Raw genomic sequence first — 25,338 nt, forward strand, 5'->3', positions numbered from 1 at the left:
CGTTATAATGTACATGTAAAACTGTGGGGAGCATAAGTTGTTTGTTAATATTGTTATTCTCAGATCTTCACAACATATAGCATTGTTAATTTTACCAACACAATGCTTCAAATGACCCTTAAATGTGTGTGAATCGGATGATTTTGGCAAATTTAAAACCTGTTTTGTGCCCTTAATTAAAATAAATAAATAATTAATTTAATAGCACATTTACATAATTTACACCATTAGTAAAGGTTAATTATGCCACCCAGTGGTGGATTTACAGCACCATCCACCACTGTTACAAGGAAGTGATAAATTGTATTCAAACCACCTAAATGACCTTTTCTGTTGTAAATTAAACATGGACAATGAGACTCATCTGACTCAGATGAGAATCTGACTCATAGTTTTCAAACTTTTTATAAATGTATTACATATTTCTATATATTTGGTAAATACTTTAACTAAATTAAAGCTGCAGTTTGTCATCTTGGTGAAAGCTATACAACTATTAAACAATCATAGTTCATAGGGTAAGGCTTTGTAAAAGCAGGGGTTTGCCTCAAACACAGGATGTGATCCCAGTATTCCTGGATGCCTGAGTGCAATTGTTGTGGCAGTGCAGAGGAAGGAACTTATCAGCAGTTTCCTTTAAAAGAGGAAAGAGCCCCTTTCCTTTCTGGAGAGGCAAACAACTTTGTGCTGTAAAAGGAACACAGGAGAAGAAAAAGTTGGAACAGGCTGCACATTTCTAATGCGTAATTTATTGGAATACATGCTGTCTTGGCCAGTCCTTTAGAAGCTAACTGTTTGAATGCAGAAGAGTAACACTCAGAATCAGGTAAGAACGAGTTCTTGCATTTTAATAATATTGCTTTTTAATATGCATTATAATAGATACCACCTTGGTTATGATCATATCAGCCTATAATCGTATATGCTTTTAATTCTGGAAGTACAGTAATTTTATCAGCCAAATCAGCGACATGACACATTAAACATATAATCTCACAACTTTTTAACTTGTTCCTCCTGATCTCGGTGGTGAGTGAATGGCTGTATTGAGTGAATGGCTGTATCTTGTTTGTAGTACAACCTGGTCATGGACTTACAGTGTCAGGACAGGGATGACACATGAAACAATTCGAGATATACTTATATCTGAAGGTATTTTGTATAGCACTGAAAGTTCAAATCATCACATGTGTGTATGTATGAGTGAACATGATATGTGAGCGTGTGAAGGTGTTGTAATTGGTATCGATTGTGTATTTCAATTCCTTTTTTTTTGGATAGCCTCTTTTTAGTTGCATAAAATCCTGGATCATTACCCAACACTCTAGATTTTCCTTCTCTGACAATTTATATTACAATCCATATAACCTGAAAAGAAAGAAGTAAATATTTGGGATGTTATACCAAACTTTAGCACTTCTCAGAGTTCTTCTGTCATTAATGTCCAGCTGATCCCATACTATCTGACATTCAAGTGTGTCCATCACTCTCACTATTTTACCAGCTGTTTCCTTTTCAAATAAAGTGTGTACACACACACAAACACACACACACGCACACGCACGCACACACACACACACACACACACACACACACACACACACACACACACACACACACACACACACACACACACACACACACACACACACACACACACACACACATTTAACACCAGCCATGCATAACATTATGACCACCTGTGCAATTTAATGGAATCCAATTGTGGCCTTGCCATGAATTCTACTTTACAATGTTATAATTTCTCAGTTTTTAGGTTGAAACAGAAAGGTGATAATACTACTATGTGTTTATTATTGAGGTCAAAGTGGGTACTGGAGTCATACTGGAGTGCATTATAAGAACCACTATAATAATAATAAAAATAATAATACATAATATTATGCCCAATAGGTTTGTAAGCAGATCACTTCCAAATTTCTGGGAGCTATAGAAAAGCAGGAATTTTGTACTCATGTGTGTTTTGTTGCTTTTATTAGTTTACAATTTCTGACACGATTCCCTTCCAGCATTGCATATAATGATGAGGTCTACAATAGATATAAATCATATGGTATTTAATAGTTACACCTTGATGGCTAGTGCAAGCTGAGCTATTCTACTTATCTTGCACGGCAAAGAATTGCGATGGAGCCACGCAGCTATGCTCACTGGAAATACAGATGTTGGATGATAATCTGGTTTTCCACATCAGCCTGACAACTGACTGGCTTGTTACTGTACATTGGATCATATCTCACTATAATGGGCTTTTATTAATTTAGTACATCTAGTCTTTCAAGACACATTTTGATGCACTGGTAGATGAGGCCTTAAAGTGCATAAGGATTAGTTGATGTATCTGTGTTTTTGCACTGAAAATGAGATATTTTAGGGGAATTATCTATTAATATATGTTTTGTATCTCTTTCATTTTCTGAAAATGTTTTCAATACATAGCACATACAGGTTTCTTCAAAGATAAAGTTATTAGAGCTGGTTTCATTTTGTGTTGTGCAAATGTATGCAAAATGCCTCCTTTAAAAGCGTGTGGGAAACACAAGGGGAATTTCTGTCCAATAAAAAAACAGACGGTATATTAAAGTTTCTGAGTTTGGATTTTATGAGTTTATGCATGCAGCTAATGGTAGTAGTGACATTTAATGAATAACAATTGTGCCAAAAGATTTGTTACCAGAGGAAAATAACCCGGAAACCACATAATTATATTGTTCAGTTACAAAATTACCTCAGGATAGGCAATATTTTTTCTGAGTGAGTGATTAGTACACCAACATTAAAGCCCAAATTATTGATTAATAAAGGGTCTTACAGGAAATTTTTAGACAGATGATCATTACCTCGGTGGTGAAGCTATTTTCAAAAGGTAAAGCGATATGCTGAAAAGAGAAGGACAAATGGTCAGCAACCAAGATTGCTTTCTTTACTGACAAAGAAAACCCCTGAGCAGCTAAACCATTGCTGTGGTGAATACATTGAATCACAGCATGTATATTATTCCTTTTCAATTATCAGAACCTCCAGCAGGGATCAATTGCTGTTTACTCATCTTTTTTGGCTCCAACATTACATTATGCCGTGTAAAATGTTTTGATATACACAGAAAGCTCTTTTTATTAATTCAGTTTATTGCCTCTTGACAGTGAAAATAATGTTTGAAGCACATCCATTAGTATTATATTATTAGCATAAACAAAGTCTAGTACTCGCACTCCTTCGAACTACTCCTCTTCATGCAGTTTCTACATACCCTTGATTTTGATTATTCATTGACCTGAAGATTTCACAGTGTGTATTTCTTGATCCTAGTAGAGGGAATATTCTTGTCTCTGTAGAAATCATACCCTTTGGCCCTACTGTGTTTTTGTACGTGTGTGAAGAGCACAGAGACTTATGGTGAGGCTCTCAGTTCATATTAGTATGGAATATGAACTCCAAAATGCTTCAATGAGCACAGGCCCAAGAATTTTTGTGTGGGAAGACAAACTGCATGTCTGTGAGTGGAAAAATGTAAAGGTGAGAGCAACACCTGAACAATTTTGTCAGAGGCAGTTGGGGTAAGGTACACAATAGCTGGTTGCATCCATTGTTTCAAACATAAAGTGGATGAGAGAATATACAGTATTGAAATCCAGCAGGTTAGTGCAGGGTTTGCTTTTTTTCTGTTTTCATCTGTTTTGTGCAGAACAATAGCACTGATTGAGAAACTCCAATGTGGATGTAGTTGACTCCTGATCAGATGCTTTGCAGCAGCTGTATTAGGGCCTGTTGTGTTTCACAATCTTTTGAGATTCACAGTTCATGACTCCAATTACCTCCTGTCCCAAATGCACATACAGTTTCCTTAGACAAGTGGGTCATAATAGAGTACTTAAAACACCCAGATCCCAAATTGTTAACAGAAAACTCTACAAACTATCTCAGTACTCTCTCTTTTAATTGATGCAGTCATACTACCTTGTATGCTGTTTCTTTCCCTTTGAAGCGTTACTAATGGTAGTGCATTACTAAGCTCATGTACTGTAAAAGCAGCATCTAATTTTGAAATGTAAAAGAGTTTTCCAAAGCCCTGACTAGAGAAAAGGCAGCATATTGACCTTGAAGGTTCATCAGTATGGAGTTTTTCACTTGCAGTCACAGGGGGCTTTCAAGACAGTGACTGAGGGAGAATAGTTTTTCTGCATGGGCACCTGTACAGAGACCTTCCCCTATGGGATTATATTTGATGTATATAGAATAGCAGAGTGCACAGATGTGCACTCATGTAAAATAAATTTCAGTTTTGTTTAATAATGGGAATTGATGTTTGTTGTTTTTCTATGACAGTTACTAATGTCAGTTTGTTCCTGTTTATGGATGCGTAAGTGTCTGTGTTCACATATGTTAATACATTACAAGCTCCTATTTGTAGTCCTAATAATACAGCGCAGTCAGTTGTCTTCTGTTTTCCCTCCTTCAGCAAACAGTGAATTACTTTGTTAAGGTGTGACCTCATCATCCTGGCTCCATGATACCCCACCTCCCCTCACAGTATAAGCAGACAGCCCTGATATCATGCACACAGACACACAGACATACAGACACACACACACACACACACACACACACACACACACACACACACACACACACACACACACACACACACACACATATATATATATACACACACACACACATACTTACAAAGGGACAGCAGCAGAGTGGACTGGTCAGGTCTTGGGAGATTTTTTTTATTGTATATATAGAGTACATGTGTCTATCTCTTAAGTGTGTGTGTGCAGAGGAGAGAAGAGCAGAGAAGGAGAGAAAGAGAAAGCGAGACAGGGGAAGGGGAAGGAGTGTGGATCATGCATGTGCATTAACTCAGCTCCAGCGGCGCAGCAGCAGCAGCAGCAACAGCAAACAGATACAGCAGCAGCACAGGAGGGAAAGAGAGAGAGAAAGACAGCGAGAGAGAGTTAGAGGGAGGGTAGTAGTCTCAGGCACAGGAACAAAAGCTGCAGAGGACTGCTTTCCATCTCCACTAAAAGAACAACGGAGGAGTAATAGAATAGAAAGAGGAGGGGGTGGTCATGATAGTAGTGAGACAATAACGGAAGGGAAGAGGCATATTGTAGTCAGTGCAGACTGAAACCAAGGCTCTTCTCTTCTCTGCTCTCCATGTTTTTGGGGAAACAACGTACTATTGCCTTCGTCTCCAAACCCAGAGGAGGATGTCTGTGTCGGGGAAGAAGGAATTTGACGTAAAGCAGATCCTCAGGCTCCGCTGGCGCTGGTTTAGCCATTCACCCCAAGGTTCAGCTGGTGGCGGAGGTGGTGGCGTTGGCGGGGTGGGAGGCTATATCCAACAGGATGGCCTGGACCACAGAGGGACGCCTGTCCAGGGTCGGCTGAAGAGCCACTCACGGGAAAGAGGTGTAGGAGGAATACGGAAGAATAACAGTCCAGTCCACAGCATCTTGGCACCAACAGCAGGGCCCACGCCTGTGTATGTCAGAGCGGGACATCAATCATGGCACCATCAACAGAACACCATCCAGGGACTCCAGGTCAATGAGGAGTCTTCAAAAAGCAGTTCCTCCCCCATTGCCACAAGGAAAGAGGACTCCAACACTCTCCAGGAAGATGTGAAGAGCAGCACAGAGGAACCTGTAGAGGTGGAGGCCAAAGAGAGGTATGCATGTTACTAGATGTTAGATAATGAGGAGACAGACTGATCATGTGGCACCACATCAGTTACTTTGGGCATCATATGCTCTATTAACAGAAACCAGATTAGGAGATGGTAGTTTGATAACACATGGTTCCCTCACATCTCATGGTGAAAGTATGGCTCCTAAATGCTTCTGATGGATGGTAGCACCCCAGGACCAAAAAGTCAAAAGCTTGTCTTGTCTCATTAGGAAGGAGAAAACAACCCTCATTTAAACAATAAAGTACACAGCAGTCAAACTTAAAATCAGTTTTCATCATTTCAGAGACTAAATACTTTCATATTTGAAGACTGTGTCCACAGTACTTCAGTGTCATGGTGCATGTAGCTCCCCTTAATTATTCTAGGCTTGAATTATATGCACAGCTATCATTTTCCAATTTACTCAGACTAGGCAGCTGCCACCATGGCTCACCTGGGAACAGCTCACTGTCATTGTCCACAGCATGTTAGGCAGGATAAACCAATAAAGCATCCTTTTAATTATTCAGTGGACCAAAAGCCAAGGCTTGTTTTGCTCCCTTGTTGGTGCTGTGGTCTAGATTATGTGAACAGTATATGCTTTTGCCTTTTCCCTACAAAAATCTAGTTTTACACAGCACACTAATGCATTCCAGAGTTAAAAGTCGATAGTGGGAGAGAGCCATTACATCACCTACTGGACCTATAAAAAAAGGAAGTAGTGCAATAACATAAATTATCTAAACTGCCTCTAGAAACACTTTATGAGCTGACTGCTATCCTACCTTGTGGCTGGCACAGGTTACTGAGTGCGTTTTCCACCAAAATCTTTTTACATTACCTTCATGCCAAACTCTCACAGTCAGCTATAAATTTAAACTGTTTTTTCAAGTTGTGCTCTTCCCCTGTCTTCTTCAAGGAAGTTAGCAGGTTCGAGATGTGTTTGTATGAGCACAACACTAAAAGCCCCTAACATCAAAGATGGAAAGACCTCCTTTCATCCTGTCTGTGACATTCTAAGGTTATTGGTCCTCACTGATTCATGTGGCCTTTTGCTCCATGCACCTGGTGATGAAGAAGGGAACAATGAAAATGAACCCTTTGTTTTGTGAAGAGCTCAGTATAATAAACAGATACATGTAAATACATAACCTCTGTGTCAATGTGTCTATGTAGATTAAGTAAATACAGAAGGTGACAGACCATCACATTCCCTGAGCAGCACTTGAATTATTCTGAGTGAAGATGCAGTCTTGGACCCAACTTGTTGTTCTGCCCTTTGTGTTGACACAATTGGCAGATGATCATGTTTTGGGGTCCCTATTTGTGATAACTGCACGCATAAAAGATGCTAGCCATGTAAAATACAGTGCAGCTATCATTTTTTGACAATGATATTGAATAATAAAATAGTTCGTTGGGTCATAAAATATATTCTTGCTTTAGCTGTGATTGGTTGCAGAGATATCCATTTATGATTTCGATGAATCAGATATAGAATCGGACCTAAATGGATTTTAGTTATTTAAATGGGTTTGGTTCTTTCTGCATCCAAATTTTCAAAAGTTTTCACAGAAAATAAATAAAATGTACAGAGAAAAGAAAGAAATTATCCATTTTTAACAGCAGCATATCATAGATATAATATTGACATTATGTTGTATATTAGCAGACAGTTCCACTACTTTCTTCAATTCATATAAATAAAATAATCACTCTATCAGCCACTGCCTGGAAATTAACCAAGTACTGTAATCTGTGTTTTCTGATTACTATGAGACAAATATATAGAGCAAATGCACATTGCATGATGCCTCTTTATGATGATGTTCACTTTCAGTGAATCTTTAAAAAACTTTAAATGTAGCGACAAGAATTAAGGAGTAGTTGCTGGAAATGACATTTGGACGTACTGCATATGCAAATGTATGAAGTTGCACATTGAATAAGTCTAGAAACTGTGTGACACACCGTGGCTTGCATGTTCATTGGCAGCTAAGCAGATGTGTGGATATCACTGAGATATGCACATTCATTTACCCCACCAGCTGGGTGGCCCTATTATGTCTCACATCATAAATCCCTGACACATAAATTGTCACAATCCCTCAGGCTGAATCTAGAAATGATTTCTTCTGGCTGTGAAAAATACAAAAGTTTTAGCCGTCCCTAGTTGAATAATACTTCATTGTGTCGTACGTTGATTAGTTTCAGTCACACAATGTCTAGTAAAAATCCAACCAAACACTTTCTTCATTTCTTTCATTTGGACCTTTAAGATTATTGTAAAATGGATTTAAATTTGGAACTTTTTAGAAACATTAACACTGATCTAATGAAACCGGTCTTTGTCTTCATATTTAATGTAGCTGATTATGATTTTTAGCACATTTTAAACTGCGAATATCATTAGTCCTGAAGGTGATTCAAAAAGTCTGTTTAATAATGCTGTGGTTTGCAGCTATAATCATTCTTGTTATCATCTTATTGACTGGCATGCATCCACAGAGTTGTAAAGTCTTAAGTGGGATATTCATGCTATAGGGCCTAATACCTTTTTGTTTCCCATCTTTGCCCCACTGTGTATTTGTTCAGTCCTCATAACCTCTCCCTATCATTGGAGGGGATTGTATGACAGAAGTTAACTTGAAAGGAATGGAAACCCTGACCTCTCCCACATAAACACTAACAAAGGCTTGAGTCAGCGGGTTGTTAGTTTGAATGATATCTCAATTCCCTCCTCACTGCCTTTGAAAAAATATATATCACCTCCTTTCTCCCTGTCAAAAGCAGTAATTCAGATATTTGTTGGATGGCTCTTAATACCACCAGGCTTATACTGCATGGTCTCGGGCTGCATTTGACAAAACCATTGAAGGGGTCTTTAAGGTGCTGTAAAATAGACTTCATTTAAAGAAAATAATTCTTGACACAGCTTTAGGTACATTTTATGGCCAAGAATTAGTTCTGCATTGTCTTGAGGCACTTATCCATTAATTTGCATTAAGGAAATAATCACAGAGGCTTGGACAACTGTGATCATTAAGATAATGTAGACAAAACCAAATTATTTCATGGAATCATGTAATTTTAGAAAATATCATTTTTTTTGGTAATTAACGTGCACTGTTACAATGAGAGTTAAGTTAAGATTTTAGGAAAATGCATAATTATAAAATATGGCAAGAGTGGGGCACGGCGGACCTCTGACCCGATGGTCATTGGGTTGCCACTCTACCAACAGAGCCACTGCCACCCCCCCTATTACTTATAAGTATATAAATATTATAAATATTTTTATGCTGTTATTAAATACATAAAAAGTCTATTCCAAAGTATATCAACCCACTGCTTCAGATCTCTTACTTGTTTGTGCAAGTCACATATGCTGAATCTCAATATTAAAATAAAAGTTATTTTGACTAGTGATGTCTCATTTTATCTGTGCAAAATTTCTTATAGACAGGGAAGCAACTTGCATGGCTGCAGTCATCATCGGTGTGTGTGTGTGTGTGTGTGTGTGTGTGAATGGGTAAATGAGAAGCAGCATTGTAAAAAGCTAAATAGTCAGACCATTTAATATTTAAAAAAAAGAGTCAATTTTCCACTTCACCTTCTACCATAAAGGACCCTGTGGCTAAATTCAGAGCAGATTTCAAAAGATGTAGTAGTTCCTGTATTCAGCTGCATTTCCGTCATCCTTGTCAATATTTAGCAGGTACATCTGGCATAACAATGGCATCTGAAGATTGCTGGGTTGTGAACCTTGGTGAGACAGGAAAAGTGCAGAAAGAATATTCTATTACTTTGCAGTTATCATGTCAGTCTCACTGCCAGGACCAAGTTATTACATTCAGAGTGTATACTTGTCTCAACACAAAGCCGAATGGCAGTTTACTGACTGTCAAAGTGTAGAGAAATATATAGACTTGGCACAGGCTCTATGAGCCTTTGTAGGAGTTGTTGGATTCTCAATCCAGCCCAAGCAGCCTTCAGGGGCAAATGGCTGTTAAAATCCATTTTGAGAGAGGCATTTCCCATTTGGCCCTGGCAGGCATGACTGTCTTTCTTGTAGAAGGATGGAGCTGACAGTAGTTAGAGTAAGACTGAGATCCTCAGCAACACATCTGACTCATAACCTTTACAGCTAGGGGCTAATCTGGGCTGACGAAAGCACATCTCGAATTGTCTAATCGTTCATCTAGGAGGGCAGGGTCGGCGCATGGAGGACTTGATTTAAGCAGATGGAAGAGACATCAAACATGAATGACTGTTTTAATTTTGGTGCCACAATCCCCATCAATCTGTTAATAATTTAATAATGAGATTTCTCTATTTGTGTGTGTGTGTGTGTGTGTGTGTGTGTGTGTGTGTGTGTGTTGTGTTTTAAAAAATGGCACATGTGGTTTCCATAGCACGGCCTTTGTCTTGACAGCATATTTGAAAACTGCATAAATTTGACTTCACTTACCTAGCAGAGTATTTTTTGAGTATGCATAGTGTTTTGTCAGATCCAATTAGGCACAGTGTGGCGTGATAGCTTTGAGAGGGTGTGAAGAGAAAATGACAAGAGTACAAGTAAAATGTGCTCACCAAAGAAAATCTGATAGGATAAGGTAGAATAGGAAACCACACTGCTTTTTTATTTTGTCAGCTATCTTTTACTTTTCATAGCGCTCATAGACATAATGAAATAGTGTTTAGACTACAAAAGAAATCCATATGCCCCGTACAGCACTGTGACTGTATTTGAATTGCATAGTGATATGCAATGTACAGCATTGTCCCTACAGCAGTTTCTCTGGTGTAAGGTGTTAGGGGACTTTAGTGCCTCAATAAACTTGGGCTGTATCTCTGATGATCCAACTGACTACTGAAAGCAAAATATACACCTCAGAGAAATTTACTGCTCCCTTGAATGTGATACCAAAGCAATTAGTGTTGGAGAGATTGGTGGGCATGAAAAAATCCTTGGAGCACACCTCAGAGCCAATACAAAGGCAATGCATCTCTGTTTTATAGCCCCATTGCTTATTCAGTCTTGTTTGGTGTTCCTCTCCAAGACTTCAGAGTCACTGGGGAATTAATGTAGCGCTGCAATAAATTACTCTTGCATTTAGTATAAAGTCTCCCAATAAAGATTAGACTATAGCATACTGCACTGACCGAAGTGCAATATAACCAGTTCCCAGGGGGGAAATGTTGTTGCTTTGGCTAATCAAAGACTAGAAAATAACACACTCGGCTAAAAACTTTATAATGGTGTGTTAATCAGAATATCAATAAAGGCCATGACGCCCTCCATTCTTCCTACATAATCAGTCCTATAGTGTGAGCCAATACATTGTGCTGCCAAGCATTACAGGTTTTACTTCATTTTTATTGATATATCAGTAACTTTACAAGTTTATGCAGTTTTCATATCAGTGTATGAGAGGTAAAGAGTGGGTATTTGCAACCTCGCTTTAAGTAGAAGTGACGTTTTCTTGAGCACCATCAGTCTTCATAAGGCAGAAGAACCATGAGATGACAGTACATTCTGTCAGACCCAACTTGGCTCTGTTATGTAGCGTAACAAACAACCCTAAATGTCAGTGAGTGGACTTGCTCTGTGAAGGACACCAAAGTGTCTGGGCTGCATTATTTGCCACGAGTCTGAAGGATTACTTGGATGCCTGTAAAACAGCATGTAATCTAACAGTCTGTAGGGACAGTGGCAGCCTCACCACAATGCTGTGAGGAACAGGCTTATTCTCTTGTTAAGCCTCTGTCTTTGGAAAACACACACACACAAACAAATACACACACACGCACACACACAGGCACATACACAGATCTGCAGACGCTCACAGGAAAAAAGACACAAAAGGAATGGACACATAAAGACACTGGGAAATTCTGTCTGGAAAGCTGTTGCATAGATTGTGGTGCAGCTTACTCATCCCAGTGGACAGAAGTGCTTATAGTTATCCACTTGTGCTTGGATTTTACTCCATAACAGTTCTAATTTCAGCTTAGAGTGGCAAGAAAAATGCAGATGCACAGCAAGTCCAAATAAGCTCTTTTGTGTCATTCATAATTTGTCACTTATCTTGCAGTGTACAGCTGTTTAATTTTTCTTTTTTAAATGTCATACTAGGACAGGGGAAATAAATAGTGAGTGACAGTAATTCATTTTTATTCTATTAAATCAAATCTTCTTCATTAATTTTCATTTTTGTTGTTTCATCCTTCTTCTGTCTGTGCCCCTGAAAGGGAAATCGCTATTTATTACACTGTCTATGTCCAAAATGAAAAGTAAAGGTTACATTTAAAGTGAAAACCCTGCTGCAATGTTCCAGCAAGAGTAAATAATTTATGGCGCAAAAAATGTTCAGAAAGTGCAGCAATTCCCATTAAAATTGTACATTAACCGCACTAAGTGCAAAGATGCAGTATTTCTTCACACCACTTTCTTCTTCCTCTGTCTCTGATTGTCTTCCACAGGTTGGCTCTGAGCACTTTCTCTAGAATGAACACCAACTCCTCAGATGAATTTTTCCAGGCCACAAACCATGCAGAACAGACTTTTCGTAAGATGGAGACCTACCTCCAGCACAAGCAGCTGTGTGATGTCCTTTTGATTGCAGGGGATCACAAAATACCAGCTCACAGGTTGGTGTTTGTGCTTCTGTCTGCTTTGATTTAGTAATTAAACCTGCATCTGCTTTAGTTAAGAGCTACAGAAACATGTTTGGATTCAGTTCATTAAGTAGTGGATATGCATGTTGTGGCTTTGGTCTGGACATTAACCAGGTGCAGAAACATATTTTGTCCAACCCATCTGGGGAATGATTTAAAAAAAATTATAATCTTTTAAATGCCAAGAATCTTTGATTTTCAGATGGCAGCTTACACGAGAGATATTCAAACACCATGTTCACTGGTTTGCATCTAAATAATGTAAACTGCTGTAATTCCACCTCTATCCTTCGTCAGTTCCACATTACATTCATACATGGAAGAACACTAAGAACACTGTGAATCTTTACATAGGGGTGTGAATATTTGGGTATCCAGGCCTTAGAGTGAACACATAACATGATATTCCCTTAATGCTGATAAGCATTGTCTTCACTGAGTGCTCACGTTTGTACATCTATCCACCGGCGTATTTTGTTAGTTCATCCAGACAGACTCATGAAACAGAAAGCAGGATGCACTGCAAAGAGAGAAAAAGTACTTGAGAATGACCTAGATGGGTGAAATGATGAGCTCTCTGGTTTCAATGTGGCTTTAGTTTTGCTTAAAGGATACAGCAAAGTAAGGAATAGACTGTGACAAAATAAAGGAACCTCTAGAAAATGTACCCTAAAAACCATAACATTATGGAAATATGGATGCAGATTGATGAACAGTGTCACTCAATTACAATGTCTTATGATCTGTCCTTTCCTGTGAATCCACCAATGTGTCATGCAAGCTAGACAAATGACTTGACATGGTAATTGACAATCCGAACAGTGTAACTATTAGCAACATGAAGGACTGCGAGCTGAGGCAACTTCATTCTTTGGGTACTGACAATGTGTAAAGATACAAAATCCGGGGGGAACAGTAAGTTGCTCAATTTCTGTTTGAAAGAGAACCACATTAAATATAACAGTATGATGATGTTATCCAGTCCACTGCAAATTATGACATTTGTTGTGATGCAAAGTGTTTGAAGGCATAGAACATAATCTTCAAATTGATTCACTAATCACTTAACATAGTCAGTATCATCATAATCAATTCTTTGTGTGTTCTTTATGGCAGATTGGTCCTGAGTGCTGTGTCGGACTACTTTGCTGCGATGTTCACAAGCGATGTGAGAGAGGCAAAGCAGGAAGAGATAAAGATGGAAGGAGTAGATCCAGAGGCTCTCAGATCCCTGGTTCATTTTGCCTACACTGGTAAGTGCTTATAAAAACATTCACTAGCTCCCTGTAAGCAGTAAAAGACATCTGAAATCCTGCATGAATAAAATGGATCGATAAGGGCGTTCATTGCTCTGCCGACTGGCTGGACAGGGCGTCAGCATAAAATTATGCTATCTTGCCATGCAATTTGTTATTAAATGATTAGGACATTCACAATATCTACTTCCACATCTGGAAGTGGTTTTAATGGAAAAATAAACATGTTATTACCCAAATATTTATTAATACTATGAAAAGGCCCTTTTTTTAACAATTATTTTGCATACAATGATTGTAATATATTGTGAATATAAAATATTTCTTGCAGTTTACTTAATTAAAGTGTAGCTTACCTCTCCCACTGCTGTGCTAGCTATTTCAGCTATATGCTCATGACGTTAGAATGTATTTCTCCTGCCCTGACATTTCAGGTGTCCTTGAGCTCAAAGAGGAAACCATTGAGAGTTTATTGGCGGCTGCTTGTCTCCTTCAGCTCTCACAAGTCATCCAGGTTTGCTGCAACTTCCTAATGAAACAGCTTCATCCCTCCAATTGCCTGGGAATTCGCTCCTTTGCAGACGCCCAGGGCTGCGTGGACCTGCTAAATGTGGCTCATAACTACACTATGGTATGAGGGTGGATAATGTAGAACTAGACCACATTCACAGGCAGAGAAGTTGAAGGAATAAAAAGAACAAGAATATTTACAAATATTATGTTAGTATTTACTTTTATTATGCACATTCACATAAAAAGAAACTTACCAGAATGTTAATATCATGTGTAATCTGACTATACACAGAGAAATTGTTTTGTAAATTCAGTCACTAAATACAATATGTTAAAATAACACCATGGCTGGTCTGTAGATGCATTTAAATGTTTGTGTTCATTCTTTGAATTCTAGCTCGCTAATTTAAATAACCTGCCATAACCTGTGAAACAGTTGGTGTCTTGACTATTTTATTATAAAATTTCAGCTGTTGATGACTGATTTGAATAGAAATTGCAAAGTTTCATGCATTCACCTTATCTAATTTGGCTATGTGTCTGTCAGTATGAGATACCACTTTGCTGCACGTTAATTGGTGCACTGCTAGACTTGTAAAAATGTGACTTCTATATATTTTATATATATATTCTATATATAAGATTACTTGCATTGGATTAAGACCCATGAACGTAATTGTCAAATAGCATCTTTCTGGTCACATAGAAATGACAGTGACAGACAGGCGTTATCTGTTAAAGGACATCTGCTCAGCCTGTTTACATAGGACCCATCCAGGAACGGGAGGTTAATCTAATCATCAAACAGCACAAGAGGGCCGACTTCCTTTTCAATCACTTCAGTAATGAGCATAGAGAGCTGTGGGCTTCCTGGAAGTCCATCCTCTGGGTTCTAAGTGGAGAGAGTTGTGTTTTGATAAGCTTGTTTTTCCTGGTTGAGAATGGCAGGCGAGATCTGCCTCTGACAGCCTTTTCCTTTATCACATACAGTTGTTGCCCTTTTATGTTTGAGCAGATAAAACTTTTATGTTTCATAGTTTTAGAAAACAGTATTTCTTTTCAGAAAAAATTATATTTCAGTTAAATATTATTAAACACTACGTGATTTGGATTTAATAAGTACATCCCATTTTCAGAAAAAAAATAATAAAATAGAGCAGCCGGTTGTAGCCAGCCTCTGCAAATTGCATGTTAATCGAAAAGTTCTTGAAAGATAATTCCCGCAGCCTCACTTCAATTAAACATCAGCCTTCCTCCTCTTCAGAAAAAACTGTTATTACACAATTACTCTTTTGCAGTAGTTAAATCAATTAGTATCCCCTCCTGCCGATCTTGTTTTCCGAGCAGTTTACTCACCAATGAGTTTGCCAGCATCTGAACACAGATCCTTTTAAATGGATATGAAAAAACTGCGTTGAGCATTCAATTTGGTTGTCAGCTGTATGGAACTGGTAATTACAAATAATTGGTCTAAAGCAACGTCAAAGAGTTGGATGAAATTTCTCCCACAGCATTACAACAACAGATCAATAGATGTCCCTCATTTAATTAAGGCTGTCTGTGTTAAGCCCTTAAAGCGTGCTCTCTTAATGGATCAGACCAAGAAGCTGTCATTTGTTGCAGGTTGATGATCAGTGGCATGCTTGTGTTTCTGTAAATCTTGAACATTCACTTCACAATGAGCACATGAATTATCAAAGTTATTCTGGCAGCTTAATGCTTAATGCTTAGCTGCCTTGTCCAAAAAGGACATGGGTTGTTATCATGTCCAAGGATTGCTCTGCATGTCTTCCATGTGTTTACAGTTGGGCATATCATAGAGGCATTGAGGAGGGAGGCTGTGTTATATAGCATCATCTCCAATGAGACTGCCCAGAGACAATGTCCTTGACGAGGCAGCCATGCAGTGCTATGATATTGCCTGGGCTTCTGGCCAGTAACTGGAAGATCAATCTTTAGGAAGGCAATAGAGCTTTCACAAAACTTAGAGATGGACACTGTATTAGTGTGGCACTAATGTTGGTGTACAGCATCTTTCTGTTTCTCATTAGAGAGCTTACAAAGGCTTAATGGTGCCATGTATGATCTGTAGAAAAAACGTTTTATAAGCCTATGAAGATGCTTTCTTTGGAGATGCTTTATGCCAGATTGATTTGTAGCCTGCTGTTGTGTGAATTATTTAATTTAATGATCTAAGTGAAACAGATGAACACTCATCTGTTCTTTGGAAATTTGAGATAATTTCATTGGCTCTAGTATTGGTTATTATAGTTACAGACCTCCAAATGGGTATGATCTATATCTTTTCATTCATTTCTTTCTCACCTTTCTGTCCTTGTGCCATGTGACCCTTGCAGGTATAGACACACACACACACACACACACACACACACACACACACACACACACACACACACACACACACACACACACACACACACACACACACACAAACGCGCACACACACACACACACACACACACACACACACACGAACAGACACAATGCTCCACCGAACATACTCCTCGGCTAATGACTGATGATAATCTGCCTCCTCCATGTCTCCTTTATGTTCCAGGAACACTTCCTGGAGGTCATTCAGAACCAGGAGTTCCTGCTGCTCCCCACAGCTGAGATTGTAAAGCTGCTCTCCAGTGATGACATCAATGTTCCAGATGAAGAAACAATCTTTCAGGCATTGATGATGTGGGTGCGCCATGATGTCCAGCATCGACAGCAGGACCTCGGGGTGCTGCTTGCCTACATCCGCCTGCCGCTTCTCCCCCCACAGGTGAGTGCTGTCACAATAGCTCTATTGATTGATTTTTTTTTGGGCCTTGGTTACTGTATACCTGTCAAAGGTTGTTTAGTCTCTAAATGATCCCACGCAATGATCCCAAGATGGTGGAACGAGCTACCAAACTCTGCACGCTCACTCCCAATATTAAAAAAACAGCTGAAAACAGAACTCTTCCGCACCGTACTATGCACTTAAATCTATTCTATATATATAAAAAAATACAACTTCCTTTCTTCTCCTTCTTGCACTTGCATCTCATGAAATGTAAACACTTTTCTGATAGGACTTTGCTTGATGTTTTCTCCTTGACTTAGATTTTTGCTGCATTGTACTTCACTTGTAAGTCTCTTTGGAAAAAAAGTGTCTGCTAAATGACTAAATGTAATTGTAAATGTAAAATATAAAATATATGTATTTAAATGTTTTGCTTTGTCTTTGCAACATTCAATAATAAAGACATGCGTTTTTTCATAGAAAAAATCTAAGAAATGCAAAGAATCCTCACAGTGGAAATCCTGGAACCTGGTAATATTTAATTTGCTGTGCACCCAGAAATACTGACATCAGCCATACTGTTTACATTATTTTTGTGTTTAAAATACACTAATATTCTTCTCTAGCCATACATAAAAATTAGAGTGTAACAAATCATGTGCTTTACCTGCATTGCCATGCTATATATAACTAGTTTATGTTTGAGTAAAAACTGTAAAGCTCATATTGAAATGCTGAACATCTGAGAATAAGCATTGTTTCAAATTTGTATCATTGTTATAGTAGTACTAAATGCATTAAATATAAAAATATATGCTTTTTATTATTGCTGTGCTCTTTCATTTTCAGATGAATCTCCAAAACGAATTAGGCACATTGAATTAATATTTTACTCCACAGTCACTAGATGTAGAAAACATAATGTGCAGCACTATTGTTTGCTGCACATTAATTTTTTCTAAATGACAAATGACTCGAGGAAATATTATCTAATACATCAGTTGTCTCATCCATTGATTTGGGAGCTGTTTGCTGTGAGGAAAATAAACAATAGAAATGAAACATTGTGTTTTTCTGAAACGGGTACTTAGAGAGTGAAAAGACAAGCGTAACAGTGCTGCTGACACTACTTGCGGGCATAACAAGATCAATAACTACATACAAAACTTTCATTAATACAACTGAAATGTGTGGTGAAATGTTCCATAAAATCACAGTAAAATCACATTTTCTTTAACCTAAAGATAAGTGTTAAGCATATGTTCCCCTAAATATACTACAGTCACAGAGATCCTGTGTCTTGTTCCAGAATGAGATTGAGCACATAGTACACACACTTTATACAGTCTATACAGTTTATTACTTTCCCCACAAATTCTATGAAATTGACCACTCGGAAGCTCTTTTATGGGTTCTTCACATACATACCATTTATGCATTCTTGTTTCTTGAAATGTAGCTCCTTGCAGATTTGGAAAACAACAAGATGTTCTCTGATGATCTGGAATGTCAAAAGCTGCTGATGGAGGCCATGAAGTACCATCTTCTGCCTGAGCGTCGTCCCATGTTTCAGAGCCCAAGAACCAAACCTAGAAAGTCCACCGTGGGTGCACTTTATGCTGTGGGAGGGATGGATGCTACCAAAGGTGTGCCTGCTACTGTACATACAGATGGCTAGCAATAAACAGAAAAATGGTATCGGTCCTGTGACACTTGCTGTGTGTGTGGTTTTAGGCTCCACCACTATAGAGAAGTACGACCTGCGGACGGACACTTGGGTCCAGGTTGGGGTCATGAACGGGAGGCGGCTGCAGTTTGGCGTGGCTGTAATAGACAACAAGCTCTATGTGGTTGGAGGGAGAGATGGACTCAAGACATCCAACATGGTGGAGTGCTACAATCCAGTCAACAAAGTGTGGTCCACCATGCCCCCCATGTCAACACACAGACATGGACTAGGTGAGTGTATTTGGTCAAGCACCTGCACCTCCATTTACTTCGTCAATAAGAATGTAACTGGTTTGGTCATCGACAAATATCCAATAATGCAGTCATGCTTTTACACTTGTGTTAGTAGAGGATGCTCACAATAAAAAAAATTATTTTCAAGCTTTTAGTTGAGCCAGACTCCGTGGTGACGTGAAACTCCAAAAATTGTCACAGCTGGAATGTAAAAAAAAAAATACACATTTCTTTTTTAGATAAGGCTTTGATATTTTCCTATTCCCCTATCAAAGCTTGTCAGGCTGTGCTGGCCCTGCTCTTCCTTACCCTTTCCTGCCCAGTCAATCTCATATCAGAAGCGTTTTGATTCGCAGTTGAAACAGGTTTGGGTAACAGTACAGGGAGATCTTGTCAAAGCATTCAGCTCGCTCACCCAGTGTGGTTAGCAATATCAGTGAGCCCAGGAGATCACGCTGTACAGATTACCTTGTTGCATTTGATCTTTTCTGTAGAGAATATCTCTGGCTGCTTTGCTTGTGGCATATGTTTTTTAAGCCTGAATATATTTGAATTTAGTATGTACTAGCATCCCTGCATGACCATTTCCTGTTGTGAGTTTTATGGGTAAACACAACCAAAAACAAAGTATTTCTTTTTTATTCTAAAACCGCCAGTCAGCGATAAAATGGAACTTCACTACAAGAATAGTCTCTGTCTGACAGTGTTTATGTCAGCCGATGTTCTCTGTGTGCAGTCTTGCCGTCACGGTCCCTCGAAATAAGGGTGGTAATATAAAAATCCATTGTGTTAAGACATCCTCTGCATTGTTGCTGGTAGAAACCGCTTTCCTCTGTGACTTGGGAATGAGGAATAACAATGCAGTTTTATAGTTCCTGTTTTCTGAATAGATTTGGTCAGCTGTGTGACTCACTCCGCTCTGTCCTAAAATGAGAACTGTAGCAAAAGTACCTTGGCTCTCTCCAGGAACTTTAGAGAGGACAAAAAGTTTGATCTGGAAAACTAATTTTATTTCTGTTCATTTACTATTCACTAGCAGGTGGTTTACATTGCCTTGTACTGACATTATGCTTTGTGATGGGAATTTGACAAAGAACATCATCTTTGTTTGACTGGCTGTTGTTTCTATCTATCTATCTATCTATCTATCTATCTATCTATCTATCTATCTATCTATCTATCTATCTATCTATCTATCTATCTATCTATCTATCTATCTATCTATCTATCTATCTATCTATCTATCTATCTATCTGTCTATCTATCTATCTGTCTGTCTGTCTGTCTGTCTGTCCGTCCATCCATCCATCCATCCATCCATCCATCCATCCATCCATCTATCCATCTATCTATCTATCTATCTATCTATCTATCTATCTATCTATCTATCTATCTATCTATCTATCTATCTATCTATCTATCTATCTGTCTATCTATCTGTCAATCTACCTGTCTATCTGTCTGTCTGTCTGTCTGTCTGTCTGTCTGTCTGTCTATCTATCTATCTATCTATCTATCTATCTATCTCTTGCATCCATTTGTGCAGGTATTGCTGTTCTAGAAGGCCCCATGTATGCTGTAGGAGGCCATGATGGCTGGAGCTATCTCAACACAGTGGAACGCTGGGACCCACAGGCCAGGCAGTGGAACTACGTGGCCAGCATGTCTACACCACGGAGCACTATGGGAGTGACAGCACTCAATGGAAAGTAAGTTGGACTGTTTAAATCAATCCAAAAGAAAATGCGAGCAAATCCTTTTGAGATCAAAGGCGCAGCCTCAAACTTTACAGCAAACATCATTGTCTTTGTGTTTTGTGAGGTTGAGCTGGCATCTGTAAAACCACAACAGACGCAGGAAATTTACACACACCCAAAAAAATGAAAATAGGGATTCCATGTTCGAAATTTTAATGTAAAATGTACTTATTCTAGTGTTATGATGACCATGTGGTTCATCCACATTCTTGCACATTTTGGACAACTTGATTACAAATAAGACCTTTGTTTTGCCAGAAAGTTATTCTTTCCTTCCTTGCAATCCCACTTTGGCAAAAATATAAAAGGTAAATAAAATGGTTATCCAGAAGATGTAGTCATCTGCAAGTTAGTTGAAATTAAAAAATTTCTAAAATAACGTTCAAAAGAACTTTTTTTGGTAACATTAAACTTGAATGCAAAAAAACTAGCGTGGCTGTGTGCAGTACTTTACAGTTGTTGGTGTGATTAATACAGTAATTTATACACTGTGTTTTGCTTAATAAAGCAAAACACTTTATGTATGTATTAAATGCTTTACACCACTATTTGAAGGTACATTAGGCAAAGAACAGACCCGCTCTCATCATAATTTAAATATGTTTGTGTGCCGAAGGAAAAAAGAGGCTGCTGCTCGGCTGAATTCAGTATTCAGTGTAGAAGTCGATGCCGAGTTATTTCTGCATCTAGGTCAAAAATAGACAACAAGGAAATTGTTTCCCTAGCCTCTACTTTCTTGCTGTCAGGTCTGTTAGCCATAAGCACTTAAAGCACTGATGTGATCCTTCTGGGAGAAAACACTCACAAGGAAAAGGCTTTTGAAAATACTATCCACCGCTCAATGCTGTATTTTATAAAATCGGTCACATTACCACTGTTCTGTCACACATTTTTACAATCATCTGACAACTGATGCATGCTTCGCCTGTCAGATTTAGTATCACAGCAGGTACACGTCAAATATTTGAGCTTTTGAACCTATTTCACCTAATTTCTCAGATTGTATGCAGTAGGTGGCAGAGACGGAAGCTCATGTCTGAGGTCGATGGAGTGTTTTGATCCACACACCAACAAGTGGAGCACGTGTGCGCCCATGGCCAAGAGGCGAGGAGGCGTGGGTGTTGCAACATACAACAACTTCCTTTATGCTGTAGGCGGACATGATGCCCCTGCTTCCAACCACTGTTCTAGACTCTCTGATTGTGTTGAGAGGTTGGTAAATTTCTCTTCTTAAAAAAATTCACAAACTCGAGTATGTAAGTGAATTGTTCTGAATTGCAGTTGACAGGACGCATGTGTAGGGACGAGGCTGTAGGCTTTCTCATTAGAATAAAAAGGAAATAAAACTGTATTGCACCCTGCTCTCTTCCTGCATTTTTCACACGTCTGTGTTGTACAACAATACTCAACTGAAGAGATCGCACTTTCCACACATAGTTTTATTTTATAGTATTTGGCACCATCTGGTGGTGTTAACCTGATGTGACCTTTAGTGTTAATTCACTGCTCAGAATTTCACAATGTGTTCATATCTAATTTTCATTTGCTCCCCAAAAATAATTAAAGACAACAAACAGTAATTTATTGCATTATTTTCCAATGAACTTAAAAAATTTAAATTTCCTGCTCCTCAGACGCATATATATCTATAATTTCCACCATATGTTGTTTCATTGTGTAATTCAATACTCCTTTGATAAGCAATGCAATGCATTTTATACAACAGACAAACATACCTGCATCAGATTTGCGTGTCACTTTAAACACTTTAGTTGTCTTAATCATCTAGTATTCTGATATATTCTGTTAATGCCAGCATAGGAGGCACAAGCCAAAAAACAACATAACGCTGCATGTAAGAAATACACCAATGTCTTTGTTTTCAATATGTAAATAGTCAGCTTGGTGAAATAAATCTTTGTGCAGTGACTTCTGCCCTCACTGATGAGTCCAGCTCTCTCAGGACCCAGCGTCTACCAACTGCTGTTTGAGACAGCTTTGCTTTTAAAGTTTAAATTAGCTTCTCTGTCTGTGCTGAAAAAGAGTTCCCACTAGTGCCCATTCAGACATCTGTGATTAAAGAGGGCAAACATAAGGGTGCCTCAATTAGTGCGGACGGGGTGCTATTTTCCTCTTGAGATGTAGGCTGATTGCATGAATGAATATTAACAACAAATCTAGTTTTAGTGAACCGATCCACAATGCAATAACAGTCATTTGACCACATATTATAATTACAGGTATGACCCAAAGACAGACATGTGGACCACTGTGTCCTCCCTCAGTGTTCCTCGAGACGCGGTGGGTGTTTGCCTGCTGGGTGACAGGCTGTATGCTGTGGGTGGATATGATGGCCAGACATATCTGAACACTGTTCAGTCCTATGATGCACAGAACAACGAGTGGACTGAGGTAATCACACCATCTTAGCTAATTTATTACCTTAACAAAAACACAGTGCAAATATTCTGTTCTTGTTGTTTATAGGTTAATAAAATATTATCATGCAAATGATGTTTGAGTGAACTTGTGACATTTTAAACAGTTAAAAACTTGGGGTTTGTGGTTTGTTTTTGCCAAACTTTTTACATGTAACATGAAGGCTCCAGTTAATGCCCTTCGGGAGCTTAAATCTGCTGAAATTCGTTGAATGCTATAAATATTATATAGCTTGCTCTTGTGTTTTTGCAACATGTTTTCCAATCTTGTCTCTGTAACCCTCTTAGCAGCATGAAGTAAAATGGGATTTTTTTAAAGACAGCCTCAGATGAGAGGCTGTATGTTAACCTCTCTGTCTTCCTGTAGGAGGTCCCTCTCAACATTGGAAGGGCAGGCGCCTGCGTGGTGGTGGTGAAATTGCCTTGAGCGCTCTGTCTCACGACAGCATGGGAAACAAATGAGAGAGCAGAAGTAGAAAAGAGTGGACAAACAAAACAACAGATCAAGGACACATCCTTCGAGAGTCGCGTTTTTATTATTTCTTTCTTTTAACTCGGCTCTCCAGATTTTTCAGAGGGAAACACAGTTGCAGCCGTGCCCATAAACCATTGTCTCTATCATTAGTGGACATGTCTGCCCAGTGGGGAGGATTGTTCAGAAACTGGAATGTACTGCACATTCGCAACCAATCAAGAATTTTCATAGGCTTGGCTGTGCTTTAGCAAATCAGTGCCAAACCTTTGTTGTACTGAGTTGTTATACTAGTTCTGTGTAAGTCCAAAATATTAGATGTGAAAGTTACATTTGAATAAATAAGCCTAACTGCAGGTTAGTTTACATTCATGCAGAGACTTTTCTCCTCAGTGCCATCACATAAAATATATTTTTGGGTTTATATTTCCCTATCTAGGCACTGAAATAAGAATCATTATAATTGGGACTAAAAATGTACCCGTGTCTTTCCTTAGTGGGTGGTCAGTTTCCTTATCTTTACTGATAAAGACCACTGTGAACACTGAGGGTAATGAGTTTGCCCCGGCTGCACTGAAGAACAGAAGTGAAATCAAACCTTTTGCCCGAATAATATATTGGGACATTTTCTTGAATGACTTTTGACTTTTTTTATTGAGCCTGTAGCTAAAGAACACCAAAGTCATTTGCTTGTCTTAGATGTCTTGTTACGCATAAATAAAGGTTTACAAAATTGTGAATTACAGAAAATATATCATATTGATATTTCAAACTGCTGTACAGATTTTTGTGAACTTTCTGAAACTATATTTGTGTTGATAGACTCATGCCTAAACCAGTGCAGTCTGGAGACTACTGTTGATATTTCTTTGGTTTTATTTCTGGGCATGCTGAGTAAATGTTTTACTTAATTTATACAATATTATATGGAAAAATCATCTTCTCCGTATTTTCAAAGATGTAATGCCTTCTTGGCCATTCAGATGATTTGCAGCCACACTATTGAACCATTGGGTTAACCCTGAATAAAGCAGCCTATGGCTACGTGTCACCAGGTCCATCCATACTGCCACCTGTAAGAATCTCAAGTTTTACTTGTTCGTATGCAGCACACAGAAACCTGATTTCCACAGCAGTGCTCTGACTTTTGTTAGAGTTTTTAGACTTGTAGTTTTGATGCTCATAATAGTTGAATAACTTGTTCACAATGAGAAAACTTTGTAACTTTAAATATAACATGTTTCAGGGGCCAAATGTCACTTTTTATGTTTTTATCATAATTTTGTACAGCATGCAAACCTCTAAATAAAATGACTTCAGTCTTCACTGCATGGTTGAATCCATGTGTACTGGATGTGGGCCCTCAGCAGGCAGATTTTGATTTCTCTTGCTCTGCTTTATGTAAACTAAATGTTTCTTTCACTAAACAGACTTGGAGGCTACTTTGATGTCAGCTTTAACCTTATTTTGTTCTCATTGCAGCACCCGCATTTTAATTGAAGCAAGCATGTTTGTTGATATCACACAGATTTTTTTCAGTCTCTTATCAACAGACTGCGGACCAACTGCCATTACTTGCCTTTGTTTTCTTCACTGTTTACCCTCCAAATAGTTTCAAAGGGCCTCCATCTCAGCCTGCTCTTGCTTGTTTTGTGAGATTTGGATGGTTTTAGCATACAAAACACACCCTTGTATGTCCACATGTATGTAGGCTACACCTCTGATTCCGACCTGCAAATGTTTTTAAAAAAACAGAGATCCAACACC

General features: G+C 38.6%; 1 protein-coding gene across 2 annotated transcripts; it reads left to right on the forward strand.

The window, feature by feature from the left end:
• The first annotated feature begins 670 nt into the window (after positions 1-670).
• On the forward strand, positions 671-24,902 carry klhl4 (kelch-like family member 4). Of its 2 annotated transcripts, XM_067519014.1 has the most exons (13): positions 671-826; positions 5,232-5,698; positions 12,185-12,352; positions 13,496-13,632; positions 14,070-14,266; positions 16,727-16,939; positions 17,423-17,473; positions 18,402-18,588; positions 18,677-18,901; positions 20,451-20,613; positions 21,661-21,873; positions 22,902-23,073; positions 23,467-24,902. In XM_067519014.1, the coding sequence occupies exons 1-13, from the start codon at positions 800-802 to the stop codon at positions 23,524-23,526; spliced, it is 2,280 nt and encodes a 759-aa protein (XP_067375115.1). In that variant the 5' UTR covers positions 671-799; the 3' UTR covers positions 23,527-24,902. The 2 variants fall into 2 exon arrangements, with proteins under 2 accessions (XP_067375115.1, XP_067375116.1); XM_067519015.1 differs by lacking the exon at positions 17,423-17,473 and having other exon boundaries at positions 672-826.
• Positions 24,903-25,338: the final 436 nt, after the last annotated feature.

Source organism: Channa argus, chromosome 10 (assembly GCF_033026475.1).
Source record: "Channa argus isolate prfri chromosome 10, Channa argus male v1.0, whole genome shotgun sequence".
NCBI lineage: Eukaryota > Metazoa > Chordata > Actinopteri > Anabantiformes > Channidae > Channa > Channa argus.

What these genes read in the sequence shown, in the direction of transcription:
- klhl4 (XM_067519014.1), top strand. Translation starts at nt 800, where the DNA reads ATGCAGAAGAGTAACACTCAGAATCAG. An exon ending in TGCCGCTTCTCCCCCCACAG is followed by an intron (nt 16,940 to 17,422) that starts GTGAGTGCTGTC and finishes GTTTTTTCATAG; the next exon opens with AAAAAATCTAAGAAATGCAA. An exon ending in GTGACAGCACTCAATGGAAA is followed by an intron (nt 20,614 to 21,660) that starts GTAAGTTGGACT and finishes CTAATTTCTCAG; the next exon opens with ATTGTATGCAGTAGGTGGCA.